At 43.3% G+C, this 14,219-nt stretch overlaps 1 protein-coding gene across 1 annotated transcript; it reads right to left on the bottom strand.

Moving 5' to 3' along the window:
* Positions 1-1,669: 1,669 nt before the first annotated feature.
* MRPL23 (mitochondrial ribosomal protein L23) lies at positions 1,670-12,739 on the bottom strand. The gene is made up of 5 exons (XM_041415141.1): positions 12,681-12,739; positions 12,421-12,543; positions 11,706-11,788; positions 9,786-9,859; positions 1,670-2,029 (listed from the first exon to the last, which is right to left on the bottom strand). Exons 1-5 carry the CDS (start codon positions 12,704-12,706, stop codon positions 1,865-1,867), a joined length of 471 nt encoding a protein of 156 aa, XP_041271075.1. The 5' UTR covers positions 12,707-12,739; the 3' UTR covers positions 1,670-1,864.
* Between the last annotated feature and the right edge of the window lie 1,480 nt (positions 12,740-14,219).

Genomic DNA, 14,219 nt, shown 5'->3' with positions numbered 1-14,219 from the left:
TTGAAGGAACACAGCCCAAGTTGCAATGTAGGTCATCTCCATACTGATCTGTGAGTTTGAGAAACAGCTCCTTTAAAAAATGTATTAAACAAAGGAGGGGGGAGGAGGAGACTGTGTACAGCAGAGAGACCCTTGCACCCAGAAAAATTCCGTCACCCTTAATTTAAATCTGCAGGCCAGCTCCTGATTTAACCTGGAGTTTCACATGTCACTACAAAACTCTGGAAATGTTGCCTTTGCACATGAACTGTTTCCAGTGAAGTCAGTATTTTTCCATATCTGCTATTGTAACTCTGCTGGCAGGCTGGGAGTAGCAAATCCTCCCTTATCTCCCTCCTCTCTAAGAGCATCTCTCTGTTTAAGTACCAGCTAACTTAGATCATACACGATCCCCCTTGGAAAGTGGACAAAGAAGGGGGTGTAAGCAACAAACCACAGAAGGAGGTGGACTGTCATGCACAAGGAAAGTAGCAGGGATAAAGAGGTGACTAATGAACAGAAGGGGGTGCGTAAAATCCTACTTGGAATGACTCTCTGGAGAACAGCTGTTTCCTTGTAAACATCTTGCTAGCTGTCCAAACAAGAAGTTCAGACGCAGAACAATAAAGGAGAGCACCCGGGTAGAAGTACTGAAGGCATGGGCTCACTCACTACCCTGCCAATTGCTCCAAGTGGCAGAATGCAAAAGCCAGGGGAACGTTAGCTATACATTTAACCCTGCATGTGCTGTGTTGCAGCAAACAGCCTGCAGAGACACCCTTCTCCATCTGTGAAGTCCTTCCCAGCCCTCCTTTCCCCCACTATTTCTGACACAACAGCAGAGCACATTACTTGACAAAAAGAAAATATCCTCATCAGAGCAAGGAGAAACAGCCACAAAGCCAAGAAATGAAAACACTGAACGTGGCAGCCCAGAAGGCCGAGAAAAGTTCTACCACTACGCTGGCAACAGTAACTTGGAAGTAGAGGGAGTTACACCAGAAAAAGTAAAAAGAGTCTTTTTATTAGTCCTCAGCACAACACAAGCTACACTGGCAGAAGCACTTCTATGCCAATACAACTGTGTCCGCACAGGACACTTGCCAGTACTGCAAGGTAGCTGTGGAGTGAGGAAGGAAACCAGCACAACTATGCCAGTAAACATTCCTAAGGCAGACTGGTCACAGAGGACAGCTACCTGCACTGCACAACAACAAGGAGAGACATGCACCACCTTTGTCTGCTTCTTGATGCTTAAGGGGATCAAACATATATGTGTGCAGTCACAAACCTGTCCTATAAACCCTGTCCCCAAAATGCCACACAACGGTTACAAGAGTACATTAAGATCACATGCATTTCTCCAGGACAGGAGGGGTCACTTCAAGGAAGGCAATAAGATAGTAGGACACAGTAAGTGACAACAGGGGAACCCTATATCCTGACCCTGGAGTCCAGTTTTGTACACTTCCATGTCCACCTCTGGCTCACCTATCTTGACTTTTAGACATTCTAGTCAATACAAACTGCATGTATCCTAGGAAATTAAATACCTATTTCTACTCAAAACAACTGCAGCAGCACGAAAAAGGTAAGCACAATGATACTGTCATAGTCAGAAATGACAACAAGGAATTCCACATTTTAGACACAGCCCACAAGTTCACACAAAAGACCTGGTGCAGTCAGATTTGTTTTACCTTTTTATTTCTTCAAGGCCGTTTTGTTGTAGTCATGTACAAAACAGCCAGAAAAAAAGACATGCTAGCAAGGGCTGCTCAAGAATAAACATTCGGTCATTACAAGAAGAGAAGAGAAGACAAGAGTGGAAGTTGTGCTAATCAAAATCCCTCTGAGCATAAAAGAAAGCAGCTGGCTTGTTGCATCAAAGTCCAAACCAATCAGGGACTCCACCTCGTCTGGGGTCACCTTCCTCCTTCAGCTTCTCTTTCTCCATATATTTATCCCTGAAGTCATCGAAAGAGCGAGTTTCTGCATCTTGTTCTTTCTCTGGAAATAGGTTGGGAAACTGAAAGGTTTGTCCTTGGCCCTAAAGGGAAAAGAAATGGTCAGAGAAACATTCCAGCCTTTCTGCAGTAGCTATGATCTTTGGGTGAAACATCATACTGAATTTTCAGCTAGTGCAGAATGGTACCTCGTGACCTCCCAAAGTCTCTTTCCACCCATGTCCCCAAGATACACGTACATCCCTTCTCCTCAAAAGCTAACTTTCAGCCTGTCCTCCTGTGTGCTACTTAAGATACTGACTTTTGATTTATTTTTTTTTTAATAGATGAATGATCAGGAGATGGACACCTCTTCAAAGACTTTGAATCAACTCAGAGATGTTGTGTGAGTCATACAGTAAAAGCAAGATGAGCAAAATAAATGATGTTGTTAAAGTAACACCACCAGGGAAATACACAGTGGAGCAGGCATTCATTATGTTAACACTCAGGATATGAGTAGTGCTTGTAGTTGTTTAGATCTCAGCTAAGGATAAGAGAGAGAAGCCCTAGCAGCTGTTATTGGAGGGCGTAATGTGGGAATACAGAATAACAGATATCAGAGGTCTCTTATCAACAGACATAAAGACTATGGTGTAAAACAATTACAGTGGGAACAATCTGTCTAATATATCACTAATGAGATTAAAGTGATTACATCTGCATCAGTCATTCTGCCTAACAGACAAGTCATCAGATCTATGTCTCCCACTTGGAAAATAAACATTTGCTTGGTCTCTGTTTTTTATCTAACAGCAGGAAACCATTTTTCTGTGGAAATGTACTATCCATTAACATTACCTACTTATTTTTAGTGGCAATTGCTCTAAGCATAACTTCATTAAACTCAACAATATCAGCCCTTCCATTCTGTATGGGACTTTGCATAATAAAATTTGTAACTGGTCGCCCATAACTCTAAAATGACTCTCTAAAACACTTACAAACATTACAATACATTAACTTCTTTGGCAGCATTCTGCATACAAAAATCTCAAGAAAAGCATTTAACTGCTTCAGATGAAAACAGGTGGGTTTGGCTTTTTTCCTGATCAGCCAGTCTTTAAATTAATGCAGTAAATACAACCAAACAAGAGGCTCAGTTATGAAATGGTACCACAAAGGACATGAAAGGAGCATTCCCCAGCATACCTACTCTGCATTTTGGGATCAGAAATATATCCAATAAATAAATCCAACACAACCATCACCACCTCCCTGACCCAGCTGAATGGCTGCTATGTTTTATTTAATCATATACACTCAACCTGGCAAATAACAGGTGTGAAAAAATCTAAACTTCATATGCTTTGGAGAGAAAAAAGCATGTGTTATCCCAGATGAGATTATCCAGACTGGAATCTACAAAATACCAACTCTAACCAGCAATGCTCTGGTTGTTTTTGTAGTGCATACTTCTTGGGGGTTTCCTAAGAGCCTGACCATACTACAAAAACAACAAGGGAGCTGCTGTGTACATTGCTTTTTCCTTGATTCTAGCCTGGATAAGCTCAACTGGAACATATCAAGGTTTTCCTTTCCATTGGTGTACACTCTGGGATTTCAGCTCTTTTGTATCTTTATATTTCCAACAGGTATCCTCATAATAGCTGTTCTTTGACAGCTAAAGCACAGTCCCATTTCATGGCACAGAAACTGGCCTTACCAGGGTCCTTGAGCAAGCCCAAAGCTGAACCTCTTCCTGCACTAGGATCAGCAACAAGCACCCCTGAGGCCAAGCACTGCCCAGGATTTTAGCACACTGAAGCATTTGGAAAAGAATTTGCTAATATTACAAACAATTGCTGTGTTTTAACTGCACTGTGGGCAGGTCACTCAGCCCTGCAGGAGCTACAGAACAGACAGGGCCCATACCAAAGACCTGTCTGCCCTGGAGAGGAAGCCATTTTAGTTAAACAAGTCAGAAAACAACTCAGGCTAACATGGTAGGCACACCACCTTCACTGAAAATCTGAGAACTATTTATATTTGTAACAGTGTAGTAAGGGACTGTTCTTGTTATGCAGCTCTTTCCTTCTGGTATGCTTCCAGGACCAATGCATTTCCCTTATTGAAGAATGAAGGAAAGCTGTCCCTAAAGCATACTAACAACATCCACGGTAATTCACTAAGCATTGCAAAACAGTTATTATTTTAAAAAGAGGGAAGCAAACAAAAAAGATACACACAGAGGCTGTAGCAAAACCAGACAAACCTTTAAGCTGTTTATCAAAGCGTTCACAGTTCCCATTTCAAGGCCGGTGGAAGTCAAATATTGAGCTGAAAATGTCAATCTGTATCTGGAGTCTTTTAATAAATCAAAATCAGCACAGACAAGTTGGCTCTTTCCAGTTCTTGTTTTGTGAAGAAATTCTGATTTTGGCTGGCAGCCAAACACGATTTGAAACAGCCAAGACATTACACCCTGAGAACTGAAGGTTGATAAATCTTAAGTAACAATACTCTGCAGTAATACTGCACTGTAAGGCTCTGGAGTGATGAAAGCTGTATGAAAAATAGCTGTTGTGCATGCTCAGTAGCTAGTTTTCAGAAGAAGCCTGTATCTTGGGTATTTCAAAATTTCAAAAATACCAAAAGGCATCAACTTACATAAAGGATTGTGAGTCTGTCCAGGCATATTTACACTCAATGCATCTTCCACATAATGCCAGAGGCTACTGAGGTTCAAGCTCATATGCCACCTCCTTAAAAGAAAGCCTACCAAAGGGACAGAGGGATTGTCACTCCTTTACACAGTGCTACTTTGCCTTAAACTCTTCTTTGCAAAAGTTTTTCCTTCTATACAGCAACCATCTGACAACCATATGATAAATGCATCCTCAATGAAATCCTCGCTGAAAAAAAGCAAGCAATTTTTACCACGTTCATCAGGGTTTATCTGGTTTACAAATTGCTGGAACATGAAGTGCTGGCACTTCCAACCGGAAAGAAAGATTCTGCCTTACTTGAAAACCTTGCATTTGTCCACAGTTTTACCTTTTGCAAGCTGTTTATCCCTTTAATTGCTGAATTACTGAAATTATCATAAGCTGAAGTAACCTCTAAAAAGGCTAGAACTTGCTTCTGCTTTAGAACTTCTGCCAGCATAATTACCTTAGCTAGAAGCACAGAGAAAAGGGAAGAAGATAACACCACCTTTCTACTCAACACAGCTGTGCTAAAAGAAAATCCTGTGAAAAAGACAGACACTGGAAAAAAAGTAATTTTGCTAGGATAATTCAGTCTGTCATGGAACTGGGTGGTGCACTGACAGCAAAAGATCTTTTTTACCAATGTGAAGTGATCCCCTGATACTCTGGAATTTGTCAGGGTAAGCTCTACCACCATGTGTTCACCTCACTCTCAAGCGAAGCTTTGTGATACTATTAAAAAAAGGAACAAAAAGCCCCAATCAAAGCAAGTCAGAGGTGGCACTGAACACCTAAAAAAATAAAGGCAACATGATGATTTTTACACATTGCTCTTCTCAGTTTGGGGTCTTCCCACCGACCTTCCTTTTTCCTACAAATTCTGAGGTTATGCACAAGTGAGATGTGTGGTCTCACAAGTGTGCTCAGGTAACAGAAACAAGACCCATCAAACTGCTATTCCTCTAATCCTCTATTCAGCATTACCCAAAAGTAAAAGTGAATTGTATACAAGGCCTTATGAGGATTCACTTTTTAAATGCTAGTTACATCCTTCACAATAAAAAGTGACCTAAGCATCAAACATTTGTTTTCCCTTTTGATTTCAAGCCTTTGTCCTAAGAAAGAGTGAAAACACACCTTGTTCTTGGAGTCTGTCTAAGGAGTCATCACAGGAGTGGCACAGATTGCTTCCATTCATTTTAATGAGAGGTTAAGTGACCATAACTAAGCCTATGAAGTCAAGTGCTGGCCTTTCCACTGCTGAGCCTCACGTCAGAAAACTGCTGGAAGGATTATCCAGCATAAATTCACTTATACTTCTCTGACCTTCGAGTCCCCTGAAAAGTTTAGAAATGGAAGATCAGCACAGATATTACTGTGCAGCAATGATGCAGCAAACACCGATCATGTAAACAACTGTGAGATCTTCTGGTTATTTGGATAATTGAAGCACTTACTACTGTCCTTCAGAATTAACAGAAAAGTGTTGTTTATCGTATTATTAACTACAAAAATGTTGGACTCCCAAAAGCACGGGATTCAGTCCAGCAGTAGAAGCAATTGCAGCTAAGTTTAATAATCCAGGGCATTTGAACAATTCCCCTACTGCTGCAGTGGTAACATCTGATGCTAAAACGTATGGCAAAATAGCACAGAAAGCAACTTCAAAAATCCACTCAGGAACAACACTGTATATGGATCATCCAAGTTTCCTGTGAATTCAAAACAAAACTGCTGTCACATCTGATGTGCAAATAGGCTAACTACTGTGAATGTACAGGATACTCTAAACAGGGGTTGAGGAGAAAGCATTTGCAAAAATGTTCCCACCGGTGCCATCATTCAAGCAGCTAAATAGGTGTTAGTCCTAACGCTGACAAGGTCAGACTCATTTTTACAGCCATCTCCACTCAATTTCTCAAAACAGGTTTAATTAAAAATAGGTCTGGATTCCAGAGGCTTGTCTACAGTTGTGCTCCCACGGGTACTAACACCTGTTAAGCTAAACCACTGAGAACACTGAAGGAGGAGAAGGAGGGGATGTTGTTGTTTTTTTTTAATTTCCCTGATGTTAAGGCAACTGCAAAGTTTCCCACTGGTCTTCTTTTCTTCTTTTATTTTCATTATAATAATTACAGCTGTATTGGAGTAAGGAGAAAAGCTGCTGTATTACATATATTTTATCTCATTTGCAAAGATCTAAAACTTGGGTTTAATTTAGAAAATAGAACAGTGTAGAAAAGTAGCATTTGATACACAGGGCCATAAGTCTCTAACTTAAACCTTTCTCACCACATTCCAAAAGGGGAAAAAAGGCAAGCAGGCTCTGGAATGGCAAGATAATGTTGATCCACAGCCTTCTATGATTTGAGGTATTTTTTTAGTGTGAAAATATTATGCTTGGACAGATCACTTATTTGTCCAGTTACCGCCTGAGAATAAAGTAAACAGCTCTGAATCTCCAAGAAATAGTATTTGGAAAAGAAAGGACAACAATGCTTACATGTGGAACAGCTGGGGCACTAGTCTGACACCTAAGGGCATGTTGACTATGACTTCATACACCTTCCACCTTTGAGACACTTGCAGTAAGTCAAAGGATGTGTGTGTTGCGCTGGGACACATAAGGTGATGGTTTATGAAGCAGAGAAACAAAACCGCTCATGAGAATGAACCCAATTTCACTCAGGTAAACTGCACCACAGCTGCAATGTCACACTGGAAAGAGCAATACTTCCACCTAGTGGGCAACAGAAAGATCAACCCAAGAGCTTCCAAAAACACATTCGTATTTTTCCAGTCATAAGCAGTTTTAACTTGAAGCTGTATTAATGAGAGAAAACACAGCTGGTAAAAATGGTGGGAAAGCCCAGCTACTCTGACTCATGGCAGTTGCAAACTAGTTCTCATGAAAATAAGGATTTTACAGTGGTTACCAAAGACTTTCCTAAATTAGGCAGATAGTAACAATGGACTGCATGGGGCCTGTAATGGCCTGATCACACCATGAATGAGAACGAAGGCAAACCCTTTAGATTCAGAAATTACTCTGGGTTTCTGGCTTCACCCACTGTTTCAAGCTGGTGTGAACACAGAGCTGGGAGCTCATTGTCTGAGACATCACAGCTAGTGATGAAAAGCAACAAACAAAAGTAAAAAGAGAAAGGGGGAGGAATAAAGAAACCTAAATGTTAATGGAATTAACAGACCACGACAACAATAGGAAAAAAAACCAGACCAAAGAGACCAGGAATGAGGTGAGGAAAAAACACAGACACCAAGCTTCAGTGGCAAGAGTTTAGCAAATGGTCAGGATTCCCTCCCTTGACCTTGATGAAAAACACCACCAAAAAGTGTCCCCCGACCCTGTCCATGGAAGAGATGGAAAACAGGACATTCCTTAACAACTTATTATGGTAACTATAGTGTAAGGCAACAAGGGACTCTTGCTGTCCCATGTACCATGAGAGCTCAGCCACAGTGAACAGGGCTCTGTGCATTGCCCGGAAGACAAAATGGGAGGCTGGAGAACAACCAAACTACTCCTGTGCACCTGCCTCCAATACCAAGCTAGTTTAGGTAAATCTCCACACCTGGGCTGACCAACCCTGAAGGTTATGGCAACTATTCTAGGATGAGAGGCTGAATGTGAAATAAATGTACAAAGGCACTGCCTTAAACCTCTTGCTCCAACAGAGCAGCAGCATTCTGCTTCCCACTCCTTCCCCCTGAGTAACTATGGGTTGCAGACTACTCCTTCTTACCTCAGCAGACATAGGACACAATACTGCATTACAGTGAAATAAAATTTGAACTGCAGTTCACCAGAGACCTATGTCTGCTTCAGTCTTGGGAAACAAGTTTCTAAAAGCAAGGAAGTCACTAGCAGGAGGCTGAGGCAATGGGAAGTGCCTGCAACTACCTACTAAAAGGAACAACACTCAGAGAAAGCAACTTGTGAGATAAAACATCATCAATTCAAGCATTCACTTCCTAATCATACAGTCCTGCTTTCCAGAAAATAAAAACCTAGCACAGACAGTCCAGGTGGGAGGATTTACTCACCAAAGCAAACTCTTCCTTGAAAAAGCAATGTGTGTTTTAGCCATAGTAATGTAAAATCCTCACAGAGATGAGGCTGTCTTTAACTTCAGCAGAGTAAATCAAAGTAACTCCTCATCTAAATATAACTGTTACTTTTTAGTAACACTGCACTTTACATATCTCTTAAATTACGTAAGGGCTGTCTAGAAAAACACTCCATCCTCACTTTTCTTTCTAGTCCCCTTCCCAGAAGGGGCTTAGAAAAAAACTTCTAAGCATATTTAAACTTTGAAATATTAAAAATCAGACTTCCCATTGTTTGTGCCTCTTGAGTTTGACCCCAAGTCCATATGAAAGCTTAGCCAGTGTTTAGGGTCAGAGTGTTCCTCCAACACTGAATCCTTGTCCCAAGACAGAGTTAACAGTGACGTTATGTTGCCAACTGCAATTTTGAGCTTATGGTTTTACAACCATAAATACCATCCCTTTAATGTCATTTTGGTATGTGAAGGGGTTTTCTGTCACTGGTTGCACTTCTTTTTTGCATAAAGACAGGTAAGCCTGACAGAAGTTTAAACTATAAACTGGTCCTGCTATGAAAGAAATTTACAAGAACATGAAGCTCCTTTTCCACTGGCCAATGTATGTTTCAGAGTCCGGTTCAGCCACAAAGCAAACTTGTTTAGACATGACTAAAGGCTCTCCAAGGAATAAGCCCCAGTCTTCTCTGAAATTCAAAGACCTTTAATAAGAAGTTCCCTACCCTCACAATATATTCTTTCACTTACTGGACATTTCAGCAATCAACCACACAAGTAGTGAACCTTCCAGCACACAGAGTACAGGGTCAGCATGAAACTCTCTGGCAAAGCAGCACCCTATGACATCAGTCCACAACCTACAGCCAGACCTCAAACCAACATGGGACTTATTTTGTTTGAATTTGATCTTTAGATCAAGTCATTTAAATCTCTGTACATTCTGGAATGTGTTAAAGAAACTTTCACTATTACAGGATTGGCAGAAATATTCAGCCAACCAGGACAACTCACTGGCTGGTTAACAGTGCCTTCCTCTTTCCTCCCAAGTGTCCATGTAAACTCACCAGCTGTACATAGGCAACCTTGTAATCTGGCTTCTTCACTCTTTGATTCCTGTGATTCCTCTTGTTGTTTGCACCTGCAGGAATGAAGAAAATCCCACCTTTTACTTCCCAGGACTTCTGAATGCCCCAAAGTGAGGCCAAGCTGAAGGAGGGACTTAGCCATCTCCGATTTGTTAAGAGGAATACTCTTCCTTCACTACCAGCACAGGACCACAATTATTAAAGGGCACTGAAACTGGTGGACACTGTTCTCCTAGTTTACAAGGAGGGAAAGAAGGCATCACCAGCCTGCTGCCACTGTGCCTTCACACACAAAGTCTGAGAAGAAGCTAGAAGTCTCCCAAGTAGGGGCCAGGGGTGATAAACTGCTCTCCAAACATCCACAGCTTCAGGAAGACAATGATAAAATTACCACTAAGTAGCCTTAAACTTGACAATTTTTACTATTCAGCTGATGAGCTGGATGTACTGTTTATACACCAGGATATTATATTCCACATCCAAACAAACTAAAGCACCTCAACCTTTTCCAGCCATGCTGGTCACAACTGAAGTGGGAAGTACAACTCACCCCTGCATGTTAGGCAGACACTAAAGCTCTCAGATTATTAGGAGTTCTAACCCTCTTTAATCCCTGACTATATACCATCACCTAAAATTAGCAAAGGGGGACAAAATGGTGATAAGAACAAGCATAAGTATTTTTCAGTGCTGTTTGGAAGTACATGTGTTTGGTATTTATGACTTAATTTAATTCTGGTTTTCACATGAGCATATTACAGATGATACTTCCAGGGTTTTTCTTCCTTTGTAAGTTAAGAGTTTTACAACCTTATTTTGAAGCTTTTTCTTTTATCCTCCATTTTTCACTACTACAGAGTCCTTTTTTCCTATTCCTTTTAAAATCATCCTTTATCTTACCATCATAAACAGACAATTCCTTTCATAGAGTCACTACATGGAAAATGAAAAACCCAGCCATCAAAGATGTCTTAATCAACAAGTCACTCACCACCCAGTAATTACATTGCCTGGTAATCAAAAATGTAAATTAACATTAAAAAAAAAGAAAAATATTCCTAACTGCAGTCACAGAAGCCCTGGGGAAGGAAGCATTCATATGTAAAGGTGACATTATCTAAATTTATCTTATTTGAGTTAGAGATGAGTCCCTCTGCCCCCAAGTCAGAATTCAGCATGGGTTCAACTAGGAACATTTTTTCTTTTTCTCTTGGGTTGTTTTCTTGTTGGGTTCTTCATGGACATTTGGGTGGTTTTTTGTTGTTGCTGTTTCTAGGGGTTGGACAGGAGACAAATACCACAAGTGGAAACATTCCAGTCTGTAGCAGAAATCTGGTAACAACAGGTGATAACAACCTGGAATTGTGTTAAGATGTTTTTCTGGCATTATCTATGGGTTCAACAGAGCATTTTTCTTTGCTCTACAAACTCTGCCTTTTGTTAGACTGTAACACCTCCTGTGTGTGCATGCAAGCTAATCTCAGCTCATTTTTTCAACGAAGGCTACAGCTGAATTTGTTTAATTACTACTTGCATTAAAACAGGTGAAGCAGTTCCTTCTGAAGGGAGACACCCACTGGTCTTCAAGGAGAAACAACCACCAAGTACCAATTACAAAAGCACAAGCTAGATAACTGTCAGGATGATCAGCCTTTTTTAATTCAGATTTTTCTTTTTAGAGTGAAACTTGCATCATAATTTAATCACAGCATTCAAATATGAAGTGGTGCATGTTTATTTGAAGACATGAGTAAACAACTATGCTACAAGACATCACCAGCTAAGCACCTGGAACCAAAGTCTGCTGAAATCTGACAGACCTTTTGGAAGATAAAAGTCTACTCTGGCTGCACAGGGATGCACAGGAATCATCCCTCTGCATTACTCAACTGCACTTACCATACTGTATCCTGGTCCTCACAGCAGCTACTGGCACATTGTATATTCTTTGAAGGTAATTCCTGATATCCAATTTTGTCATTCTAGGCAATGAAAAAACATTTTGGGGAAAGAAAGAAAAAAAAGTGTAAATACTGAAACAAAATAAACTAGAGACTGGTTGATACTGAGGAATAAATATGTCTTCTTGCTTTAACCAAGACAGATTTACAACATGAAAGTGTAAACTCAACCTAGACCACACACTGCTACAGCAATTTATGATCCATAAACTGTAACAACTGTCAAATACTTATCCTCTGCAGCCTCAACATTCAAAATGCCAGATATATTCAGTGTTCATCAGGCTTTCTCACTGCCCAGCCTGAGATGCCTTTCTTTACTCTGAGTAGGAGCTGCTGATCTTACCAGAACCCGCCAAAGTCTTACAGGCTCTAATGTGTGCCAGCAAACTGGTCAGGCTGGAAGAGTCCTGACAAATAACTGGATACCACCTTGCTTACTCTGGATCAAATTCCAAGCACTTCCTTCTTCCCAAGCCCGTCCCTGGGAAGGCTGAGCCTCGCTAACACTGGGGGAGAGGAGCCACGCAAGGCTCCTCATTAAATCAGCGCCCTCGCCGCCCTCTGCAAGGTCTGCCGGCCGCAGGAGCCCCTTTCCTGCCGCGGCACTCGGCCCCCAGCGCTGAGCCCACGGCTGCCGTGCCCGCACTCACTCCATGGACACGCGGAACTGCACGGTGTCCTCGGGCTGGGGCACGCCGGGCCGCACCAACAGCATGAAGAAGTTGGGACGGAAGATCCGCAGCTGCGGGCCGCCCCTCTGGAACAGCGGGTACCTGCGGGAACACGCCGCCGCTCACTGACCGGCCGGTCCCCCCATCCCCCTGCCCCGACTGAGCCCCGCCGGGCCCCCCCGCACCCCAGCCCGCCCCACCGCCGCCCGTCCCGTCCCGCCCGGCCCCGCTCGGCTCACACGGCCCTCCTGGCGCCCGCCGCCATGGCCCAGCCCCGCGGAAGCGGCGGCGCCAGAGCGGCTCCGGCGGGGCGGGGCGGCGCCGCCTGCTGGCGCGGAGGAGCGCGGCAGGGCCTCAGCCGGGCGAGGGGCGCAGGGCCGGGGGCACGAGGGGTGCCCAGCCCGGGTCTCCTCACAGGGAGAAAGGCGAGGAGCCGCCTGAGAGGGTGAAGATGAGGAGGGGTCTGGAGCATCTCTCTTAAGAGGAGAGACTGCGGGAGCGGGGCCTGTGTAGTCTGTTTAGTCTGGAGAACACTCGGAAGGGATCTCATTATCGCGTGCAAACTTCTCAAAGGCGGGTGCCAGGAGGATGGTGCCAGGAGGATGGTGCCAGGCTTCTCAGCGCTGCCCGGCGACAGCTCAAGGAGCAATGGCCGAAAACTGAAACACAAGAAGTTCCACCTCAACGCATGGAATAATATCTTCACACTGAGAGTGGTAGAGCACTGGAACAGGCTAGCCAAGGGAGAATGTAGAATCTCACTCCCTGGAGATATTGGAACCCACCTCCCTGTGTCACCTGCTCAGGGTGACACTGCCTTAGCAGGGAGGCTGGACTGGACAATCCCCAGAGGTCCCTTCCAACCCTAACAGTTCTGTGATTACACGTAAATCTTGTCTCTCTGGGACGCTGCGGTGCTGTCTGCCTTGGCTGGGGTCCTGTTCTGACCCTCCTCCTGTCCTCCACGCTGGTGAGACCCAGCACAACACACACAGGGCTGTTGGATCAGGTCCAGAGGAGGCCACAGGATCGGGGGACACCTCCCTTGTGAGGACAGGCAGAGAGCTGGGCTTGTGCAGCCGGGAAAGGGGAAGGCTCCGTGGAGACCTGATTGTGACCTTTCCGTGTGTAAGGGGGCTTTTAAGAAAGAGACTTTTTACCATCCCATGACAGGACAAAGGGCAGCTGTTTAAACTGAGAGAGGGCAGGTTTAGATTAGATGCTGGGATGAAGTTCTTTACTGGGAAGTTGGTGAGGCACTGGGACAGGCTGCCCAGAGAAGCTTTGAATGCCCCATCCCTGGTAGTGCTGAAGTCCAGGTTGGATGGGGTTATGAGGAGCCTGGTCTAGTGAGAGGTGTTCCTACCAATGGCAGGGGAACTGGAACTATATGATCCTTCAGGCCTCTTCACACCTAAACCACTCATGAGTCCATGACACCTCAGCATATGCCAACAGAGAGCCAGAGTGGGCACACAGCCACTAGAAACAACTTTGGAAACATGAGAGAGACTCTGACGGACTTCCCTTCACCAGGCAGTTCAAGGGTTGGCAAAGATAAGAGGCCCTACAGAACAGCTTGCACCTCAAATTTAGTATCAGCCACTCGTGTTTTGACATCTACATTGAATTAACCAAGTAATTCACACTTCAGTATGGGACTTTAATATTGTATGCAGGCTAACAGTCTCAATAAATATTTTAATGTAATATTTGAATGAATCATTCTCTATTGCACTTGTTATTGCATTTAACAAAAGCTATGTGCTAAAAGCTAC

Source organism: Onychostruthus taczanowskii, unplaced genomic scaffold (assembly GCF_017590055.1).
Source record: "Onychostruthus taczanowskii isolate IOZ18803 unplaced genomic scaffold, ASM1759005v1 scaffold49, whole genome shotgun sequence".
Classification (NCBI taxonomy): domain Eukaryota; kingdom Metazoa; phylum Chordata; class Aves; order Passeriformes; family Passeridae; genus Onychostruthus; species Onychostruthus taczanowskii.
Note: the sequence above shows the minus strand (reverse complement) of the source record. Positions and strands in the feature narration are given on the sequence as shown.

Coding starts and splice junctions, on each gene's coding strand:
- MRPL23 (XM_041415141.1), bottom strand. CDS start 12,706: ATGGCGGCGGGCGCCAGGAGGGCCGT. Junction 12,544..12,680: donor GCGGGCGCCAGGAGGGCCGT/GTGAGCCGAGCG, acceptor GTGTTCCCGCAG/GTACCCGCTGTTCCAGAGGG. Junction 2,030..9,785: donor AGGTTGCCTATGTACAGCTG/GTGAGTTTACAT, acceptor TTTTCCCTTTAG/GGCCAAGGACAAACCTTTCA.